Source organism: Mesoplodon bidens, assembly GCF_964165515.1.
Source record: "Mesoplodon bidens genome assembly, chromosome: 10".
NCBI classification, from domain to species: domain Eukaryota; kingdom Metazoa; phylum Chordata; class Mammalia; order Artiodactyla; family Ziphiidae; genus Mesoplodon; species Mesoplodon bidens.
This window is the reverse complement of record NC_138172.1, coordinates 81,532,844-81,555,273: the sequence shown is the minus strand read 5'-3', so window position 1 is coordinate 81,555,273 and position 22,430 is coordinate 81,532,844. Positions and strand designations below refer to the sequence as shown.

Here is a 22,430-nt window from a genome sequence, read left to right as displayed (position 1 = left end):
CGATCAATGGGGTGACAGATGTCGCAGCCAGATCGCCCTCACATCCGAAGTTACACTGCGGAGCAGCTAGTATATAAACCTGAAGAGATTTTTAACTTTTTGCATAGGTTGACTTGTTTCTAGTCGGATCTCTAAAAGCCACTTTAAAGTCTTAACCCAACTAAGACTTAAATGATCACTTAATCCCTAAAATTGCTAAAATTGGTGCTAAAACGGGCTCAATTTGGGGTTGTTTTCATATTACCCAGCATGCCATGCAGGTGGGAGGGGCATGCTAAATAGTGCCGTGTCTGTTGGTGAAATCCTCCGGAGCCTCGCCCACCGAGAGCGCCTCGGGCCGCCCACGGGTCCCCAGGCTGCAGACCGCTTGCTGGGCGCTTTGTGCGGTTCTGGTCACTCCGAGCGGACCCAGGTCTGTCTCCCTTCTGCCGCCCCCACCTGCCCTTTCCCCTCGTCTTGTTTCTCCTGGCTCCGAGCTTCTCAGTCTCCCTCCATCCCGGAACCACCCCCGCATTCATCCTATTCCTGTCTTCCTGCCCCGGTCCTTTGCGCCCCCGCCCCCATCGGGGCAGACGGGGGCCCCTGGGCTGGGGTGGGGGTCTTGTTTGGCTGCTCGGTGTGCGTATCATGATTAACCCGCTCTGTGAGTCGGCAACCCTGGGTGGAAGGCAGGGTCGGATTGTCCCCGGGGCGGGCCGCGCGGGCTGAGCGGCCACGCGGAGCGCCGGGAGCCTATCTCGGACGCCGATCGGTGGCCTGGGCGCACCCGGGGCTGGGGGCCCGTGTCCGGGCGGGGCGGGGCCGTGCAGGATCCGGGGCCGCCACCGCGGGCCTGCCCACCGACGCAAGCCTTGCGGACAGTAGTAATCCTCGGCCTCCCCACCTCCCTGTTGCTGTGAGGCTCAAATCTGATGCGTGTGAAAGTGAATTTTTGCAGAGGTTCCATGGGTGTGTACGTCTCCTCCGCGGCCCTTGGCGTCTGGACTGTAAAGGCCGAATTTGGGAAATCTCAGATTTTCAAGGTCAAAGTATATGATGTTCTGATTCTGTGAAGTCCCGTGCTGCTAGTACAGATAGATGTCTTTACAGCAAATGGCCCCAGCTTCCCAAGATCCAGAGTAATAAATCGTAACGATATGAAACGGTATGAAAGCCAAGTGTTTTGTTTTGTTTGTTTTTTAAGTTTTAAAATGGTGGTCTGTTTTTACTGAGTGAGGGGAAACGCAGTTAAAAAAACGAAAACAAAATCCCTTCCCTACCAACCACCACAAAACCCCCCAAACAGTTTTCTGTGCCAAAATCCTGAATATTCATTTAGCGCCTGAGCTCTGGGTTCTTTTGCGAGGAGCTGCTGCGTTTGTTTTTCAGAAAACCTGAAAGGCCATGATGGCTACGAAGCCCAAACTCCACTATCCAAATGGACGAGGCCGGATGGAATCCGTGCGATGGGTTTTAGCTGCTGCTGGAGTCGAGGTACTCTACCTATATGCTGTTTCTACACAGATTTGTCCTACAACGTTGAGACTTGAGGGAAACGTCAATGGCGGAGCCCTGTCCTCTCCCACTAATATTACAGACCTGCTTCACTGAGTCAGAAGAGTCCTTCCCCTCGAGACTTTTTCTTTTTATAAATGGAATGTAGTTGATGAAATTGTATTTAACTTTCAGCTTTAATCATTGTCTTCTGATCTACCACCAGTAAATATTTATTAATGAGGAGAAAAGGAACGAACCTGCAATTTGCCAGTTAACAGCCAAAACTTTGAATATAGAATCTCTAGGTGAATTTCATATTTATTTCAGTGGCTTCAGACTGGCAGCCTTCCTATCTTGTCTGCATTCCTTCCTGTATGCTTTGGCCCACAATGGTTTTGGCCTTGTTTTTGTTCTGTTCTTGTAGCTTCTTGTTTATGGAAATTTTCAAGTACGAGCAAAGATAGGACATTGCCATGAGTTCCATGTACCTGTCACTCAGCTTCAACAACCATCAGCTTTATGCTAATCTTGTTTCATCTATCGCCTCCCCTCTGCTTGCTTTGTTGGGAATATTTTACGTTTCATCTGTGAGTACTTCAGTTTTGCTCTCTAAAAGATGAGCATTTAAAAACATAACCACAATACCATTATCGCACCCGACAAAATTAACAGCTGTTCCTTATTATCACCTAACAATCTGATTGTCTCAAACAGGCCTTGTTTCAGTCTGGATCTAAATCAGGTCTACACATTGCATTTGATTACGTTTCTTTCAGTATTTAAAAAAATCTGTAACATTTCCTCTGCATTTAAAAAAAAATAAACTTTGCATTTGGAAATAATTTCAGATTAATAGAAAAGTTCTAAAGACAGTGCAGGGTGTTCCCATGTAACTTGTCTCTGTCTCCCTTAATGAAAACATCTTACCTAACCACATCAAAACCAAGAAATTAACATTGGTGCATAACTAAACTACAGATTTTATTCAAATCTGATTGGTTTTTCCACTAATGTCCTTTTACTGTTCCGGGATCCAACATTGTATTTAGTCATTATGTTTCCTTAGCTTTCCTCCATCTGTGACAGTTTCTTAGTCTTTCCTTTATTTCACCACCTTGACAGTCTTGAAAAGTATTGGTCAGGTTTTTTGTAGAACCCTCCACATTTGGGGCTTGTCTGATGTTTTTCTCATGATTAGACCGGGTTTGAGGGAAGAAGACCACGGAGTGAAGTGTCCTTCTTATTACATCATATGAGGGGTTACGGGACATCATGAGTCGTCACTGGTGCAGTTAAGCCTGGTCACTTGGCTCCTTCGTTCATCAACTAATTTTCCCTCTGTTCTTTGGAAGAGAATCATTAAATTCAGCCCACACTCCCCAAGGATGGGAATTAAGCTCTACCTCCTGGTATCTGCATTAGAATTCTTATGTAAGGAAGATTTGTCTCCCCCCCCCCATTTATTTATTTATTCCATCATTTATTTATATCAGCATGAATTTAAGTATATTTATTTTATCCTTTCGATTAAAATTCAATAATACTTTCTTTTGTTGCTCAAATAGCTCCAGCTTTGGCCACTGGGGCTCTTTCAGGTTGGCTCTCGTGTCCTTTCCATGTAGCCCTTTTTACTTTTTTTTTTTCCTTCGGCATTTTCTCACTTTCTGACACTCCAAGATGCTCCAGGCTCATCTTGTATTTTCCTTGCCCTAGCCCTAATACTTCTCCAAAGAGCCCTGGTCCATTTTATTAGAAAATGGTATTAGCAACCAAGATCTGGGTGCTAAGTGTCTGCATTTGTTTCTAGTGCCATTTGTGGAAGAAACTGCGTTTAGAATGACCCCATTCTGGATTTGGTGGCTTTACTCTCATTTTAACATGTTCTATTCTCTATATTTCCTGTAAACTACTAGTTGGATCCAGAAGTCTGATCAACTCCAGGCTCCTTTTTTTCTTTCTATCTCTATTTTTTTTTTCCTGCCAGACTGCGGCAGAGGTGATACTGCGATCATATTTCTCTTGTGTGACATCCGGGGTACCTGATGTCTGCCTGTCTCATTTTCAGCGTTGCTGAGTTTGATCAGTGTGTTCCTGTGACCTTAGCCCATTCCACACAGTATGAAGTTTCCTCCATCACCCTTTCAAGTGTCGTTTGCAGCCTTGATCATCACCATTGTTAGAGGTTACAAAATGGTGATTTTTCTATTTCTATCATTTCACCTAAATTTATTAACTGTGATACTGTCATAAAGAGTAATTGTTCTCTGATGAACTACTTAATTACCTTGAAGTACAGTTCAAATAAGAAAAGCAGGATAAATGCTTGATTCTGCCACTTTATCAATTTTCAGAATAATGAGTCGTTACCCTAGCAACCTCCAGAGGTGACAGATGAGGGTGGATGGGTTTGGGGTTTTGTTTCTTATTGTTGGTTTGCTTTCATTATAACTCACCACACAGTGTTTTTACAGTTTTCTAAATTAGTCGATATCATTTTTATATACAAATTCTGATTTCTGACTTCTCTTGAGAAGTTGGAAGATCTGATGATCCTGGGGCCTCATTTCCATAGGGCAACAATTGCTGCTTCTGAGTAGGGACGGTCCCTAGACATGGACCTTTCTAGTCTGCACAGTCCCCATCATTCCCTATTGTCTCAGGACATATTTTCTAATTTTGTTAAGAGGAAAGCGAAACAATTCTTGATCCTTTGACTTGAACCTAGTCAGCTTATTTATGTCACCTGTCTAACCCCTGTATGCTTCTGAGTTTGCAATTATTTAATAGGTTTTGGAGAGGGTGTCTTATATGTGTATGTACTAGAATCCCTTGTCAAAGCTCCTCTTCCCTAGCTTCATTCTGCCCCTCCTACTCTGCTGTGAGTCAGCATTCTTGGTCAATCATAGAAACCCAACCCTAAGTAAGAAAAACAAAAAGGAACATGGGTCATGTGATCTACCTGCCCTCAACCAGGCAGGCAGGTGGGGTACAGTAATTAGCCCAGCGTGGGTCTCAAGCCCACTCCTCTGACCAGGGTGGAGGGAGCTAGACTGGCCTCCCTCACGAGGGCTGACCACGTGGTTTGCAGGAACAATTCCCAAAAGGTGGTACCAGAGGTCCCTCTCCTTTCTGTGCCCAGTGACATTTTCAGCTACATTTGTGCTCATACAGATCTGAAACAGGAGGGCCAGGCTGGCAGCCGCTGGGTGAGTTCATGATTCCCAGGGTCACGGTGTCGGTTAGAGCCTGATGTGTAAAGTATACGCATCCCAGTAACTAGGTACCTCGCACCTGCTGAGAGACAGCCTGGCCTAATTCAGGGAGTCCTCCATCTCACGCTTGGTTTGAGCCCTCAGGCCTTGCTCTGTGCTGGATGCTGCTTCTTGGCTGCTTGGAGCTTCATGTGCCCAAAGACCACCCCCACCCCAAACCTGGTCAGATCCTCCTTGTGGAGAGGGGGATGAACAGTGTAAAAGAGAAGATGTGAAGGCCACAAACTCCTCATTCAGGACTTCTGGGCAGTTCACTTAGAAGAAGGGGGCGTGTGAAGAGGGAGCGCGTGGTGTGGACGCGGGGGCACTTCTCCAAGGATCCCAGCGGGAACAGCACCCCATCAGGGCACAGAGACGGCTGATTGTGTGGATGGAAGCCGCATGCTGTCTGTCCTTACAGCCCGGAGCAGCAGCCAGACAGTCGCCAGCTTCTCCAAGCTCTGCCTGGTGACTTTTTCCCTTCCTCCCTCTCCTACCCTCTAATCTCCTGTTCCGGTGCTAGATTCTTCTTACAGACCAAGTTTTATAAAGTTTGACTGAAGAGAGTTTCTCTAGTGAGAGAGAGCATGCATTTTGCTACGTGTTCCCAGAAGTCAAAAACCAGAATCGGAACAATTTGGAAGGAATTAAAAAAACGTTTTTTTAAATTAAATATAGTTGATTTTGGGTGTACAGCAAGGTGCTCCAGTTATATATATCTTGCACATTATTTTCCATTATAGCTTATAACAAGATATTGAATATAATTCCCTGTGCTATACAGTAGGTCCTTTTGTTTATCTATTTTATATATAGTAGTGTGTATCTGCTAACCCCAAACTCCTAATTTATCCCTCCCCCACCCCCTTTCCCCCCTGGTAACCATAAGTTTGTTTTCTATGTGTATGAGTCCGTTTCTGTTTTGTAAATAAGTTCATTGGTGTCATTTTTTTTTAGATTCCACATATAAGTGAAATCATATGATATTTGTCTTTCTCTGTCTGACTTAACTTTGCTTAGTATGTTAATCTCTAGGTCCATCCATGTTGCTTGGAAGGACTCGTTTTTTAAAAATGTACATTTCTGGTCTCTCCCAACTACTGGATGTGAATCTCTGAGGGATGAGCCTAGACACACACACACACACACACACACACACACACACACACTTCCCCATGTGCTTTATAAGTGATCATGGTCATAAACGTGTGAGAGCCGTGGTGCAGAGGGAACACCACCAGCATCACACCTGACCAGCTGGGCATTTGGACAAATGCCTAGAACATTCTTGCCCTGAAGTTAGTACTTCCTGGGCCACAGATGGAGTGCCTCTAGGGGCATTGAGGCCCCCTCCTCACACGGGAGGACCCTGGGAGTAGGAGAGGCCATGCCTACACATCCTGATGCCCGTTGAGGCGGAAGAGAGAAAGGCCACGTCTAGGCTGTCAGCTCTGCGCCTCCGGGGATGATGGGGCAGCGCAGGGAGAGATGCTGGTGGGGAACCAGCTGGGGACTCCGTGGGCATGTGAAGGGCCTCAGTACATTAGCACGAGTTTTATGTATCACAAGGAAAGAAACTTTTCAGTGTTTTTCCCTGCCCCACCCAGCCTTTTAGTTTGAAAACTTGAAAACCTACAGAAAAGTTGTAATAGTACAATGGACACCTTCTAACTAAACTGACCAGTTGTTTAACATTTTGCCACGTTTGCTTCCTTCCCTCTTCTCTCTCTGCTTTCTTTATTCTTTGTCACTTGAAAGTAAGTTACAGACATCAGCGTGTATCTCCCTGTTAAGAAAGAAAGAAAGAATTGTTCTAATAACCGCAATATCATTGTCACAACTAAGAAAGTTAACACTAACTTTACAACATCTAATATACAGTTCATATTCAGAAGTTCCCTCTCGTCCCCCAAAAGTCTATGAAACTGTTATTTAACTATTTAGCAGTTATAACTGCCCCTCCCCCTGTCCAGGATCTAATCAAGATTCAGATATTTGGTGGTTATTTCTCTAGTCTTTTCATCTATCAATAGAACAGAGCCTGCATTTTGTTCGTTTCTTCCCTACCCTTCACTTAACAGAAAAGGAATGTGTGAAGGAGGAATTGACTCTCTTGCATGAATTTCTGCCAACAGAAGTAAGGAATCAGTTATGTGACTTGGAGGCCAGATGACATAAAGAATTATCAGAAGAGGGCTACCTGGCTAAAGTCGATTCCCTTTTAAATAAAGATTTGCCCCTGAGAGCAGAATTCATGCTTTTGGTCGGGAAGAGGATAGATGGCTAGGAAACGGGAGCCAGACAAGTGGTGAGGACCACAGAGTGCGAACAACAGAGGCAAAAAGTCCCCCAGACCATTTTCCAAACCTTGCACATCCTGGAGGAGCTTAAAAACAAAACAGGCCATTTATGTTACAGAGTGTCCCACATCCTGGATATGCCCCATTTTCACCTTGCAGTTTGATCCAAGGTAAATCGGTTGGCGAGCTCTTTCTGCAGTGGTGCAGCGTCCTCACTGTGTCACAGCAGGGAGCACGTGATGTCTCAGGGTGTCCCCCAGTGGGGAGCTGAGTTTGACCACTTGGTTAGGTGGATGGTGGGATCTCCAGATCTGCAGAGATGTTTTTTCTTTGTCATAATAAGGAACTCGTGGGGTGACACTTTGAGATTGTGTGAATATTCTGTGTCCCATGACCCAATGATTTCAGCATCCATTATGATCCTTATCAGAATCAGTTATTACATTATAGGGTGAAAATTGGTGATTTTCTAATTTTATCATTAATTAGGAATAATTCTACATTAAGTAGTGCTAATTCTGTAAAAGAGAGCTTTTCTTCTCCCTTTTTTTTTTAGAATCATCATTTATGGACACAGGGATTTTTTTGTTGTGTTCTAATCCATAACTGATATCACTCTTTTCGATATTTAAATTGTCCCAGATGTGGCTAGAGAATCCCTCGGGTAGGGTCCTGCATGCCTTTGCTTTTGACATATCCATTAGTCTTTGAGTACGTCCTCACTTTCTGACATAACAGAGTCAACTTTTTCTTCTGGGAGTCCAGTTACATTTAGAAACAAGATGTGGGTACTGAGTATGCTCTTTCTCTCTGCTTCTGAGGCAGTTTAACTTGGTATTTTCAGTCCTAAACCTGTAATGACATTTCGCTTCTTTTGGGGGGGGGCTGTCTTTTTGAATTTAGTTTGATGAAGAATTTTTAGAAACAAAAGAACAGCTGCAGAAGTTGCAGGATGGTGAGTATCAAAATGTATTCCTGTCGGTAATGCTGATTTTCTTTTCTAAGAACCCATATTTACGTGGAAGGGCAAAGATACTGCTGACACTAAGCATCCAGACCAGGATCCTAAAACCAGACAAGCAAGAGGAAACAGTAGCCGAAATTGCCAGGAAGTCTCTTCGTATTCAGTAGTTCTATAAAAGCTGGCGAAAGGGAAGGAGCCGTTCCTCCCTCCGTCCCAGTGGGCCGCCCTTCTCCATCTCTCTCTCCTCCCCCGCCCTCCTCTACCTTCCCCCCTTTCTTCCTCTCCCTCATCCCTTCCCTCCTCATTTTCCACCTCCTCTGAATTACCTGAGGCATCTGCACCTGCTTGAAGTACGCAGGTAAAAGTCACCATTTACACTGGGCTGCTTTCTGAAATAAGTACCAAACAGGTGTGACATCAGTGAAAGGCCCCCTTTTAACTCCTGGTCAAACCCTCCCTCCACACCCAGGCCCCTGTAAGCATCCTCCCTCCCGGCCATCAGCAGGGTCCTGAGGCCCAACTCAAGGCTCCTTGGAGAGGGACCAGCTCTGCAGGGCTGTGATGCCCCTGTCATGAGTGACACTGCCTGGCGTCACTAGGCCTGTGCTGAGTACACATCTCCCCTCGACCCGCATGTGCCCCCAAGCCTTGAGCCCCCCCAGGGCTGGGCTGTATGCTATACTTGCAACTTTCCCTGACGTTTGGTGTGGGGAAAGTGTTTGAGACAGGCTTCTTGAAGAAAGTAGTGGGTTACTTTTTGACCAGTGACAGCGTACTTGGTGGTAGGTGGACTGTGGCAGTGGACGCCTGTACGTGAGTATCAGCTGGTGACTTAGGTTTCATGATCAGATTGTCAAAGCAGTGCAGTCATAGAACATTCTAGAATGATGGGAATGTTCTGTTCTACAATGGCCAGCGCAGGAGCCACCAGCCACCTGTGGCTTTTGAGCACTTGTAATGTGTCCAGGGCGACTAACGAAGTGAGTTTTAAATTTTTCAAAAGTTTGATTAATTTAGAGTTCCCTGGTGGCCTAGTGGTTAGGATTCTGGGCTTTCGCCATTGTGGGCCCAGGTTCATTCCCTGGTCAGGGAACTAAGATCCTGTAAGCTGTGCATTGCAGCCACACACAAAAAAATTGATTAACTTAAATTTAGGTTTAACTATACACACGCCGCTTGCTGGCTACTGTATTGGACAGCGCACCTCTAAAACAAGGTCTTCACTATGTCTCCCCTACCCTTTGTCACTGAAGCTAGGTGTTTCTCCTGGGGTGAAAATCAAAAGGGAAGATTTGGATCAATGCTAGTTTTCAGGCTTGCTTTATGGCTAAATCTGCACCCCTGAATGTAGTTGGGGGAGCTTTACACTGTTTCCTAAGGCTGTGATCCCACTGTCCCTTTTCATTCAGCGGAGCATGTTTTGATGGGGGTGCAGGGAAGAGATCACTTCTAACTCTGGGCTTCCATTCCCAGGTAACCACCTGCTGTTCCAACAAGTGCCAATGGTTGAAATTGATGGGATGAAGCTAGTGCAGACCCGGAGCATCCTCCACTATATAGCGGACAAGCACCATCTCTTCGGCAAAGATCTCAAGGAGAGAACCCTGTACTGTGGCCCCTCTGGCGTGTTCTCACTTACCAATGCTTAACTGATTAGTTGTCCTCTACAGCACACCCGTCCACTTCATGTCCTGTATCGTTAGTGGGAACAGGGAGCAAACCCCCAGAAAGGTCAAGACCAGTTGGAAAATCAGTACAGAGAGTCTGAGTAAAACAAGAGAAAGGAATTGAATTCAGATATTAGAGCCTGTGTCTGGGGTGTGGTGCAGGTTTCAACATGTTTAAATGCTTTGATACAGTTTTTTTTTACCTTTCTTGCAAATGTATTATCGCTGAGTATTAGGAATAGGAAGCTGCTGTGACATTCAAGGCCCAGGATACTGTGCACTGGATTATAATTTGAACTCAGAGCCTGGTCCTTGTACCTCCTGGATCATGACCCAGGGCAAAGTGTTACGCTCCAGTGTCCTGATGAGTTTCCAGTATGATGGGGCTAATAACAGCACATTCCTCATAATGCCATAGGATTCAATGAAATATCGGATATAGAGTGTTTAGCACCATGCCTGGTACACACCAAGCATCCTATAAATGATACCCACTATTTTTACAAATGTGAAGCTCCACCCGCACCAAGCCTGGGTGCTGGAGTAAGGGTGGCGGAGTAGGGGCCAGGAGAAAGGACATTCGTGGCTCTTGTGCTTTGAGATGTGTGACAGGTGTTTCTGAAAGATTTTTCTGAATCACAGCTAGAATGGACTTTGCATCTTTGCTCTAAAGGCACAGGTGGAGATGAATGCTTCTTGGTGCTTAAGTTGCCAGAGCCTTAAGAGAAAAACACTCTGGATACTTAGTTGTGGAAGCCAATGAGTTCAAAGAGAGGGGTGACTGAGAAAACGCTTGTTTGTGTTTTGAAGGATTGACATGTATGTGGAGGGGACCCTGGACCTTCTGGAACTAATTATCATGCATCCTTTCCTCAAACCAGACGATCAGCAAAAGGAAGTGGTGAACATGGCCCAGAAGGCTATAATTAGATACTTCCCTGTGTTCGAAAAGGTAGGTGGCAGTGAAGCCTGTGAACACGGCATCACCAGACCACAAACGCCCCTTTCTGCTCAGGCAGAGTAAAGCTGAGCCCTGCTAGACCAACCTCCTGGACTCCTGAGGGCTCACACGTGCCATCAGCACAAAGCCAGGATGTCTTGGAACCTCCCAGACTCTTCCAGAGTCTTCCATGTTTTCTGGGAAAAATATGGGCTCACCCATGTGTGCATTGTCATTGCTGACATTCGCCAGGTGCCACCTTGTGCAGGATACAGAAGAGAAGAAACCACCTACTTCATTCATTCTTTCATCATCCTACCTGATAGTTTGGTATAAAGAGAAGAACCATTGCTGTTTTATTTCTCTTCCCTGTGCTCTTTTTGTTTTCTCTTTTGTTATTTCTTGTCTCATTACCGTATCTGTTTTTCTGAGCTTCAAACTCCTCCTCTCTTTTCCTCAACTGAGAGGGACTATTTTAAATGCTTCAATTAAAAAACAAGAGAATGTGAAAATCTGGAATTGGCAGACTTCCTCTGGCCATTGATGTGGAATTAGATGTAAGAAGGAAGAGAGATATTTTCTGAGTGTTTCTGTCCTTGGTTTCGTGGCCTCTTTTTTTTTTGCGGTACGCGGGCCTCTCACTGCTGTGGCCTCTCCCGTTGCGGAGCACAGGCTCCGGACACGCAGCCTCAGCGGCCATGGCTCACGGGCCCAGCCGCTCCGCCGCACGTGGGATCTTCCCGGACCGGGGCACAAACCCGCTTCCCCTGCATCGGCAGGCGGACTCTCAACCACCGCGCCATCAGGGAAGCCCGGTTTCTTGGCCTCTTGCCCACAGGCAGTTTGTGAACGTGAAATACGATGATGCAGAAATGTGCTGGGACGAGGGAGGAACAGGTGCCTTGGAGAAGGGTCACCGCCGGTTCCTCTGTCCCTGTGGCCCAGACTGTGTCAGGGCTCCACCGAACATATGAGCTAAATAATTGTCACCTTCTTTTTACCCGTAATGAAATAGAATCACAGAGAGACTGGGTGACATGCCTAAGTCAGGAGCCAGGACTGCAACTCTGGACCCTTCGTCCTCTCCCTGTCCGGCTCCAGTAGCTCTGTTTGATTTGGAGTCATATTAGAGTCCTTGCCACACACATGTAAACACACACACCCATGGGCATCCGCAAAGGGCATCTTCCCTGTTCTACCACTGTTCCTTGCCCCTTCCCGATCACCATCTATTCCTATGAATCTCTGCACCTGTGTTACTCTCAAAATGGGAGTCAGGATGAGCTCTCATTCTTTTAATTTTCCCTGTCTTAGAAGATGTGAAAGGAAGCCTGCTTTTTTACTGTCGTGTCTAGTCTATGACTGTGAGTCCTGACACACAGAAACACAGAACTGGCAAATGAGATTAGACTCCTTGGACAGGATCAGTGGCTTACGTCTTACATCACTTCCCCTGAATGCATCAGGGCTAATTCTTTTCTGTAGATACATTTATGGAATAGAGGTATCCTTTTAAAGCCCTGGATGCTAAATCTAGAATTAATATTTCCTTCCCCTTTTTAGGGTCTCGTTCTGATGTAAAGCAGATACTTAAGGATGCTTTCATTTCTACACCTTTTTCGCTCTCTCCCTCTCATATAGGGAACTTCTTCTTAGCTGATGTTATTCGTAAAAGGATAAAAGGACAAGGTTGTAGTTTCAGCCCTTCTCAGGTACTGCACTGATTCCACAGCTTCATCATTTTCTCCATCTCAAGTATTATAACCAACGTAAAATGTTTATACCCTGCAGGTTTTACGGGGTCATGGACAAAGGTTTCTTGTTGGTAATCAGCTGAGCCTTGCAGACATAATTCTACTCCAGACCATTTTGGCTCTAGAAGAGAAAATTCCTAATATCCTGTCTGCCTTTCCTCACCTCCAGGTACATAAAACAACGTTTGAGAAGATTGGCCCAGAACTCTTAGGCCTTCCTTCGATATCTGTTGTTTGGTAGGCTGTGTATGTGTGCGTGTGCACGTGTGTGTGTGTAATTCTTTTAGGTTCTAGTTAGTAAAATGAAATGAAGATGCAGACTTGAAACTGGTTTTCTGGTTCCCAGACCCTTAGAGCTGAAAGATCGTTTACATGTGAAAGAAGTTGTCCCTCGGTATTGTTGCATGACTACACTCTTGCAACAAACTCCATACACAGTTTGCCAGTAGGGACCTGCTGTAGACGTAGTTGTAGGAACCAGGGGCTGCTCATCTGCTTGTGCTGTATGTGCTGACGGGAGGACCCGAGAGTCACCCTCAAAAACAACCTCGTCATCAGGGTGTGGCTCCCTTTCTCAGAAATAACATGGTCTCAAATTGGAAATTTTGGAGCCTGAATTCTGAGAGCTAATAAGAGGCACCCTAAACATCACCCCAGAGAATTCTCACCATTCTTCTTTCTCAGATTCCAAGGAGAGACTTTTGTGCGTGACTCAGTTTATGTTTCAGTGTTATTCTTGCAGGATCGATCATAGAATTTAGAAGCAGAAAAGGGCTTAAAAAGCAAGTTTCATCCAATGCCTTCAATATATTGAATACATATGAAGAAATAAGAGACCCAGGGTAAAGACGTCAGCAGCCTGATGGCCTCGTTAGTGGGTATCTCAACTTTGTCTAGATTCTTAGCCGAAGATTGTCATATTTACATAGAATTAATTGACATAATTATTAGAGTTTTTGTTAAATGTTAGTGATATATGTATGAATGTTTCTGTATGTTTGTATGCCTGCTTAATTAAGGCTGTGCTTTGTACATAGTAGACATTTAATAAATAGTAGCTTTTTAAATAAATGACCTCTTTATTTTGAAAGATTTTGTTAGAATAATTATATATGATGCATATACAGTTCTTCGTATAGTTCAGAATTTTCACCAGATCAAATGGATTTTTCTTCTTAATTACTGAAAATTGGTAAGATTTGACTCTATGAATGAAAAATAAGATTTTTTTTCTTCCATTACAGTTTACGTGAATATCTGGTATCTGATAACTTAGCCCTAGGCTACAAAAAATGCAACTGGCCATCTTTCACACATAGCCAGAAAGAGGATTTATTTGTTAATAGGAGTAAAAATGTCAAGGCAGCTGAATCTTAAAATGTAACTTGTACTGTCTGATGAATTTTTAAAACAATTTTATTTAAGTGATTTTTATTTAAATGCATTTTTTCTGAGATCAGTACATTTGAGGTACTTCCTATGTCTTTTTCGTCCTTTTTTCATTTAAGCAAGTATACTCCTATCCTAAGTATCTTTTTTATTTTTCTGTCTCTGAAAAGAGTTCACATCTCAGTATGAACCGTGAGATTTGTTTAGAGCCTGGCCTAGATTCCAGCCACTGTTGGCAGAGATTATAAATGATCATACCAAGAGATCAGACCCTAAACAGGTGCTGGATGACAGTTCTATTTGGATCTCTATAGCAAATATTTATTGAACGTATTCTGATGGACCATTTTGGGTTTTTTTTAAAAATTTTTTTATTGAAGCATAGTTGATTTACAGTGTTGTGTTAATTTCTGCTGTACAGCAAAGTGACTCAGTTATACACATATTTATATACATTCTTTTTTATATTCTTTTCTATTGTGGTTTATCCCAGGATATTGAATATAGTTCCCTGTGCTGTACAGTTGGAACTTGTCGTTTATCCATTCTATACATAATAGTTTGCATCTACTAACCCCAAACTGATGGGCCATTTTGCACCGCCCTATTTTCTTAGAAATGAATACCTTTGCTTTTAGCCTTGAACTTTTGCATTTTCCCTTTTCAGGAGTTCACAGTGAAAATAAGTAATATCCCTACAATTAAGAAATTCCTTGAACCTGGCAGCAAGAGGAAGCCTCCCCCGGATGACATCTACGTGAGAACCGTGTACAACATCTTCATGCCGTAGGACAGCAGCACGGCTGTGAGTGAGCGCTGTCCCCCAGAAATCGCTGTGTCCACAGTTGTGTCTTAATTGAAGCCAGGCTGCCGTGATCCAGCTCTGTCGTGGTGCTGTCTATATTGTTCCTAAGTTGGTCTTTCATGTCAAGGAGATCTCTTCTAGAAACATCAACCTTTTTTGTCCAGTGAGTGATTGTTACGGGACCTCTTCTGAACACCTTTTTGGAGGGGCCGGCATTTAAGTTAGATCTGTTCTGTCTACTCATTTCCTGGTAACGAGGATGGGTAGGACTTCATGTTGTCCCCTGAGCTTCTTTTCTCCTCTCCTTATCCCATTCTCAACCCCTCCAGTCTCTTCCTGTTTTTAGTGTCTAATAACAATGGAATTCACTAGATAGTGAGTAACTCTCCTCTGAGCTGTAATAATAATTGATCCATGGTAGTAACGAATGCCATTGATATTTGCCAAAATAAAGGATTTACAAATCATTGCCCTGCTGCTAGAATTTTTAAATTAAATCGTTTGGAATACATTCACATGGTTCAAATATCAAAAAAGTATAAAAGGCTATACAGTTGAAAGTGTTCTTTTCAGCCCTGTCCCCCCAGTTTTCTTTGGTTCTCCTCCCTACAGGCAAACATCATTATCATTTGTATAATCCTTCCAGTTATATTTGACACAAGTATAAGAAAATATAAATATATTTAACTTTTGTCCTCTTACTACCCAAGTGGTTATTTGGAGGCTTCTAATTTTTTGCATTTCAGAACTAAAAGTATGGCTTATTAATACTGCTTTCAACATGCGTTGACTTACATCTCGAATATTAATTGAGCACCTGTTATGTGCCAAGCATGGTGCCAGAAGACAAAACCCTAGATCAGAGGTCTAGATCAGAATTTTTTGCTTTAGAAAAAATTCACCACGCAGTAGGCAAGATAGATGTGTCAACAGCAGAAGTAATTTTAGAAAAGAAAGAATTGCCACTTTGAGAGTATCTAATAATTAGGAATTTAAAAATTGGAAAAAGGCAAGTGTTTGATCCGCATCTCATAAAGTGGACACACTCATTCCTACCTACAGGAGGGATTTTTGCCCAGGTGTGAAAAACAGACAGTTGTGAGGTGATCCTTAACGCCTGTCACAGTCAATGCAAGCCCCTCAGGGTTTTATTAGAGGAAAACGCAACGCAGACGTGAAGATTGTTCTCTGTCTTCACATTTTCACAATGCAAGCACTGTGTCATCGCTCTAATATTTAGAACTACTGAAGGAGCAAAGGCAGGGCAGCAGGTGCACCACCGGGCAGGCCCGAGGAGCATTGGTGGTCCCGGCTAATGTTTCCGCCAGCCTCCTGGGAGCAAGAGAACAAAAAGAAGAAAATGGGGATGGGGATGCAGTAAAGAGTCTCACCTTCCCCAGAGATCACCTTGGCTTCTGGGAGGTGATCTCTAAGCCTTGGAATCTCTCCTACCATTTTGGTGGGATTTTACTATCCAGAGACATGCCTGATAGGAGTATCTGTTTGCCGGGGGCCCTGGACCAGCCAGATAACAACTGTATGATTTCCGGCGTAGGCTTTGAGCCGCACCACCAATGTGATGTTGGGCAGGGGCTCCGGGTCATGTGGTGTCAGCTCCACTCTGGGGGGGGGGGCGGGGCTGGAGACAGATCAGCCACGTGGGCGGTCAGTCATGCCCACGCGATGGCGCTCCTGTAAAATTCTGGACTCAGACGCGGGTGGGCTTCCCCAGTGACAGAATTCTGTTGTCACACGTGCTTGTCAGGAGGAGTTAGCGCTGTCCATGGCTCTGCAGGATGAAGACCTCTGGGAGCTCCGAGCCTGGAACACTCCTGGACTCTGCCCCGTGCATCTCTTCCCTGGGCCGATTTTTGTGTGTGTGTGTGTGTGTGGTACGCGGGCCTCTCACTGTTGTGGCCTCTCCCGTTGCGGAGCACAGGCTCTGGACGCGCAGGCTCAGCGGCCATGGCTCACGTGCCCAGCCGCTCCGCGGCACGTGGGATCTTCCCAGACCGGGGCACGAACCCGTGTCCCCTGCATCGGCAGGCGGACTCTCAACACTGTGCCACCAGGGAAGCCCCCTGGGCCGATTTTTATCTATATCCTCTCCGTGTAATGAACCGAAGCTGTGAGTATGACCGTTTTCTGTGAGTTCTGTGAGTACTTCCAGCAGATTATCAGACCTGAGGGTGTTTGGGGGACACTCCCTGAACCTGCAGTTGGTTTCTGAGTGAGGGTGGTCTTTTGGATTACTCCTTCCAACTCTTCACGGAGGGGAAATGCTTTACACTCATTTGGAGATTAATTTACACGTGGGAACCAGACATTGGCTTGATAACACCGAGGGGTCTCTATCATTGAATTTTATGGGATGGCAGGAAATTTGAGCTGTTATAAGACCATTTGGCCGGGATTTTACTACCCAGGGCCACTGCCTGATACTATTACTCAAGGACCTGCTGTGTAGACTGTAAGCCATAGCGCAAACAGTGCTTTGGGAGTTTTAATTCTCTTAGACACAAGAGGGCCCTCAAGGCTGGCTCTTTGAGAAAACAACCAGGGAGGAAGTTGGCTTCTGCACTGAATTGGAGGATTAGAGAAAATAAATATGACAGGCCAAGCTGCTTCCTCTGAAGACAGGTTCCCACGTCGTTCTGCTCACGGTCACGTGACCTTCAATTGTGCAGTTCACTTCCCACGTTGGAAACAAGCTCCCCTTCCCCATCCTGCACAGGTGGAGTCCCCCAGCTTTTGGGTCCAGACCCAACACCCTCCACCCTCCCATCTTCACGAGCCACTGGACTCCGGTAAAAGAGCAGGCGGTGGGCCTCCCTGGTGGCGCAGTGGTTGAGAGTCCGCCTGCCGATGCAGGGGATACGGGTTCGTGCCCCGGTCCGGGAGGATCCCATATGCCGCGGAGCGGCTGGGCCCGTGGGCCATGGCCGCTGGGCCTGCGCGTACGGAGCCTGTGTTCCGCAGCGGGAGAGGCCACAACAGTGAGAGGCCCGCATACCGCAAAAAAAAAAAAAAAAAAAAAAAAAAAAAAAAAAAGAGCAGGCGGTCAGGCAGCGGATCGTTGTCCTCAAAGACGTCAGTGTGTTGAGCGTTCAGGAATGAACTAGGTAGGACCCGTGAGGCCAGGAGCCGGAGCAGAGGGGACCCACAAGGCTCACCGGCTACAGTAGCTGAGCCAACGGGGTAAAAGTGCACACCTTCGTGGGTCCTCCAGTGTCTGGGACAAAAGGGGGAGCTGGACGGGTGTGGGGCTCTGGTGTCTGACAGAGGAGGAGCTGCAGCGCCTAATGAGCCTGGGACCCAGCCTAAGCCACTCAGAGGGGCTTTGGCAGACTGGGTGCCCGAAGGAACACCTGACACTCTGGAGCAGCTGCCTGGGGGGCGGGGCGATGCATGGAGGTGCCAGGCTCCTGGGGACGGGTCAGCAGAAGGTGAATTCCAGGGGGCAGGGTCTGGTTTTATATTGCATTTAATTGGCATTTGCTGCAGATGGCAATATGGTTTTGTTCTTTTCAGACACTTTACTCCTAGAATCTACACTTTACTCCTAGAATATACGCTTTACTCCTAGAATCTACAGTTGCTTGGCGACATAAGCCGATGCTGCAATTGGTTTATTAATTTGCCATTGTAAGCCTGCTGCCTTTAGAACTGCAGAATGTTCCTGACAACTTCAACATAGTGGCTATCCGGGGGGCAGCTTCCTCTGGCTCCCAGGCTGCAGGAACTTCTTAATTGTAGGGATGTTGCTGACTCTTGTTTTAAATGCCTGAAATGTGAAACAGTAAAATCAGGGTCTCAAGAGTAGTCACAACCTTTAAGAAAAACTGAAACTTTGTCATGAGAGGGAGAAGCTGAGATTGTCAGCTTGTGAGGCCCAGAGTGTTGACTCCAAGTTAATCCTCAATACACATTTCCTGGGTATTCCTGAGAAGGGTAATACAATTGCTGGCCTGTTTCTCATTAGTGAAATTTTCTTATTGAAGAATCATTGAGGGACTTACCTGGTGGTGCAGTGGTTAAGAATCCGCCTGCCAGCACAGGGGACATGGGTTCGATCCCTGGCCCGGGAAGATCCCACGTGCCGCGGAGCAGCTAAGCCTGTGCGCCACAAATCCTGAGCCTGCGCTCTAGAGCCCGTGAGCCTAGAGCCCGGGCTCCGCAACAAGAGAAGCCACTGCAGTGAGAAGCCCGTGCACCGCAACCAAGGGTAGACCCTGCTCAGCGCAACTAGAGAAAGCCCGCACGCAGCAACAAAGACCCAATGCAGCCAAATATAAATAAATAAATTTATTAAAGAAAAATATTCTGATGTGTGAAAGTTTTTTTAAGCTCATCAACTGTGGTTGATGGTTACAGTGATTACGAAATCACTGTTCTGTGTAAATAAAGAGGAGGCTGATGTATTTCCAGCAGTGGCCTGCAGAGGGTACTGTTCTTGCTGTCTGCATCAAGACCAGGACCATCGAGGGAAGAGTGAGGAGAGATTTCAGGCCGCAGGATCTCTCCGACACCCACAGGGATGCTGAGTATTTGGGATAGAAAAAAAGTGGCAATGACAAATCAGGAGTAAGATAATGGCTGACACCAGTAAATCCTAAGAGGAAGCAGGGGAGATAGAGAGCGTCCGGGAAACATCATTTTGCAGCCCTGAAAAAAACTTGGACAATTGAGACAACCCTATTCCACTTAACAGAGACACCTGAGGCTAGGTTTTGCTTTGGTCGAACAATTCCAAGTAACACTGTGATTAGATATAACTGAAGAATATTTACACAAATTGACCCAAAGATTCCCTAGCCTTTGATATACACTCTTTAAGGGTAACTATTATGTTCTAAAGCTGTGAAATTTGGAACTCGGCCCCCGTCAGGGGTCTGTTTGGTGAGGGATGGAGAGCTATCCAGGGTGATGTTCCAGACCCAGCTGTGGCTCCTCCTGGAGGGGGGGTCTCTGGTCTGGAGCAGGGCCCCTGCCAATGGCTTGGGGTACACAACTTTACCACTCTAAGCTGCTGCTGGTACGTCCCGCCCAGGCTACGCACCGGATCAGTTTCTGAGCATATATCCAGGTTCATGGCCTTACTTGTGAAATGACTTAATGACCCACCAGACTTCATGCTGCTTCTTCAGGACCACCGTGGGGCATGGCCTTCCTTATGCTATACCCTGTCCCATCAATTCCTCCTCCCCATTCAGAGGACGGATGGACTGATCATCAGTTATGACAACCCAGGCCAGTCAGCACCCCTTGCCCAGTAAGGCCTGAGCTCCAGTCAGTCAAAGCCCAGCCTGGGGATTGCATTTAGCAAACAGCCCCATCTCATCCCCCACCTGCACAGCCATGGGGATGGTGTCTCAGAGGAAACCCGGCCCACTCGGTGTGGGATGACTTTTTCCTCTGACTTTCACCAAAGCCAAGAATCTGACCTGATAGAAATTAAGTCGAAAAAGAAAAAAATTGTTTGGAGATGATTCAAAACTATAAACCAGTTTCTTTTCAGTATCATCGCATGGTCTTGATAAACAATTCAAACAGTTTGGAAGGCTTTTACAGTGAAAGATAAAATCCTTTCCTCCTTGGATTGTTTACAAAACCAACCACTTCCTGGGTCCTCCCTCACTCCTTGCCCCAGCGCCTCCCTTGAGAAGCCGAGCACCTCGTGGTTGAGTTCCCAAAGTTCTAAGCCATATTTGCCTTGTTCTGCTTCATGGGTTTTGAACACAAGCCCTAGGTCTGACTCCAGCCTGGCACGCACCCCAAAGGCACTGGCAAAGGCACAGCTCCCTAAAGCCCCAGCAGTTTTCTTTGCCCGATAGTCCCAACTTGCTATCTTTACTATGAGTCCTAATTGCTTCGTCCTTCCCTATAGGGTTCTCTTTGGGCCCAGGACCTGCTACACAAGCTAGTAGGGTAACTCTGGGTGCCCAAGGAAGCGAGCCTCAGAGATCCCAATGGCCCCCAGCAACATTCAAGGTCCCACTTTTCCTCTTCCGACCCCGGGGAGTCAGCTTTGGACAGGAAGAGAAGGGCAAGTGAAGGCCGTCAGCTCAAACTGCCCACTGAGATGGAGGGCGGGGCCTTGTGGGTCCTGGTCCTCTCTTCCAGGAGATGCTGGGATGGAGCTCCTGGTACCAGCCTTGCTCTCCCATTTCGGGAGTTTGGAACTCTTGACAAATGAGAATTTTTCTTCCAGGTGACTATGAATCTCCCCTATTTCAGTTAAAGCCTATTTTTGTTTGTTTGTTTTGGGCCTCAGCATACAAAGAATTAAAACCTAGGCAGGGGACCCATGATGGCCCCTCCTAACCTGATGTTGATATTTAATCATCCCTTTGAACTCTACCCTGGACATCAAATCATGTGTTTGCTGTATGAGCTTCTCAACACAGGGCCAGAGAGAGGAAAGTTAAGAACAGGTCAGAGATGGTCGCTCCCACTTGGTCACCAGCCTGAAGCAAAATTGGGAGAGAGGGGTTGGCTTTTGGTTTCCGTTTTTTATTTTTTGGGTGGGGGAGTGGAGGGTGGTTTGCAAGTTGTGGTTATTGCTTTTAAAGAAGGAAGGGGTTTATTTGCACATATGTTTGAAAGAGCAAGTGTGAATTCAGGGACTTCAGGCCATCGGGACTGCCCACATCTCATTGCATGTTGGCCTCAGTCTCTTCCTTGTTCTGTGGTTGGCTTATCCTTCACCAGGGTGGTCCTGGGGCACAGCTACAGCCACAGCGGAACCAGGTGGAGGGGGCAAGAGAGCTTCCTCAGAGGAGTGGAGCTGGTGTTACCTGGAGAAAAAGGAGAGGTGCTGGGCAGACAGAACCCCACAGGCCCACAGCTCCCCAGTTTACAGAGAGGGAAAGTGAGGCTCAGCAGGCCCCTTACCCCACAGGCTAAGCTCCCACTGTGGTGTGCGGCCAGCATGGATTACATTCTGGTTTTAGGGATGGAACAAACTAGAGAGAGGAGCCACATTTGTCTAAGATCACAGGCTAACGAGTGGCCCAACCAGAACTTGGATCCTGAAGCTGGGACCCATGGTCTTCTCAATATATTTGTCAGTGGCCTGGTGTTCAGTTTGGGAGACTGAAGATAGGTAAGAAATAGTGTTACTGAATCAAGTCCGCTGCTCGCCACTCAAAAATCATTACTTGAGAGAGGCAAATGTTGGTAGAAAGGAAAGTTGCTTTAATCAGAATGCCAGGGACTTTCCTGGTGGTCCAGTGGGTAAGACTCTGTGCTCCCAATGCAGGGGGCCCGGGTTCCACCCCTGGTCAGGGATCTGGATCCCACATGCATGCCACAACTAGGAGTTCACGTGCTGCAACTAAGAAGCCTGTGTGCTGCAACTGAAAGACCCCGCATGCCACAACTGAGACCTGGCGCAGCCTAGATAAATAAATAAATAAATATATGTTTAAACAAAAAATCAGAATGCCAGCAACCTGGGGAGATGGTAGACTCAATGTCCCCCCAAAACCACCTCCAAATATTCTGCTTGGCCATGAAAGTTTTTAAAGGGAAAAAGGGAAGTAATCTCAGTTAATCATTGAGATGGGGGGTCGGAGTCGTCGCCATCCCCCACTGTGTGGAGGCTTGTGTGCAGCCTTGTCGACTTCTCAAGATTTTTCCTTAGATGTTTTCTTGTTTACACAGTTTGTTCAAAAGACTACTGAAGAGGAAGCTAGGGAAGAGATCTGGTCATCTGTTAATTACTCTCTCTTCATTTCTACTTCCTTAATCTACGGAAAGAACCAACAGGTTAGGCAAGGTATTGCGTGATCAAAAATTTGAAAGGTGTGCAAGGGCAGGAGATGAGTAAAACATGAGGGTGCCTAGGGTAAGGTTACTGTCAGGACAAAAGGGGCCTACTGC

The 22,430-nt window shown here is 46.0% G+C and overlaps 1 protein-coding gene across 1 annotated transcript; it reads left to right on the top strand.

Annotated features, from left to right (window-relative positions):
- Positions 1-318: 318 nt before the first annotated feature.
- Positions 319-15,013, top strand: GSTA4 (glutathione S-transferase alpha 4). The gene is made up of 7 exons (XM_081245686.1): positions 319-412; positions 1,369-1,473; positions 7,931-7,982; positions 9,465-9,597; positions 10,469-10,610; positions 12,390-12,521; positions 14,409-15,013. Exons 2-7 carry the CDS (start codon positions 1,384-1,386, stop codon positions 14,529-14,531), a joined length of 672 nt encoding a protein of 223 aa, XP_081101812.1. The 5' UTR covers positions 319-412; positions 1,369-1,383; the 3' UTR covers positions 14,532-15,013.
- Positions 15,014-22,430: the final 7,417 nt, after the last annotated feature.

Bases quoted from the DNA above. Each gene is read 5' to 3' on its own strand.
- GSTA4 (XM_081245686.1), top strand. From the start codon at position 1,384: ATGATGGCTACGAAGCCCAAACTCCACTATCCAAATGGACGAGGCCGG. The intron at 7,983-9,464 runs GTGAGTATCAAA...TTCCATTCCCAG, and splicing joins GCTGCAGAAGTTGCAGGATG to GTAACCACCTGCTGTTCCAA. The intron at 12,522-14,408 runs GTACATAAAACA...TTCCCTTTTCAG, and splicing joins CTGCCTTTCCTCACCTCCAG to GAGTTCACAGTGAAAATAAG.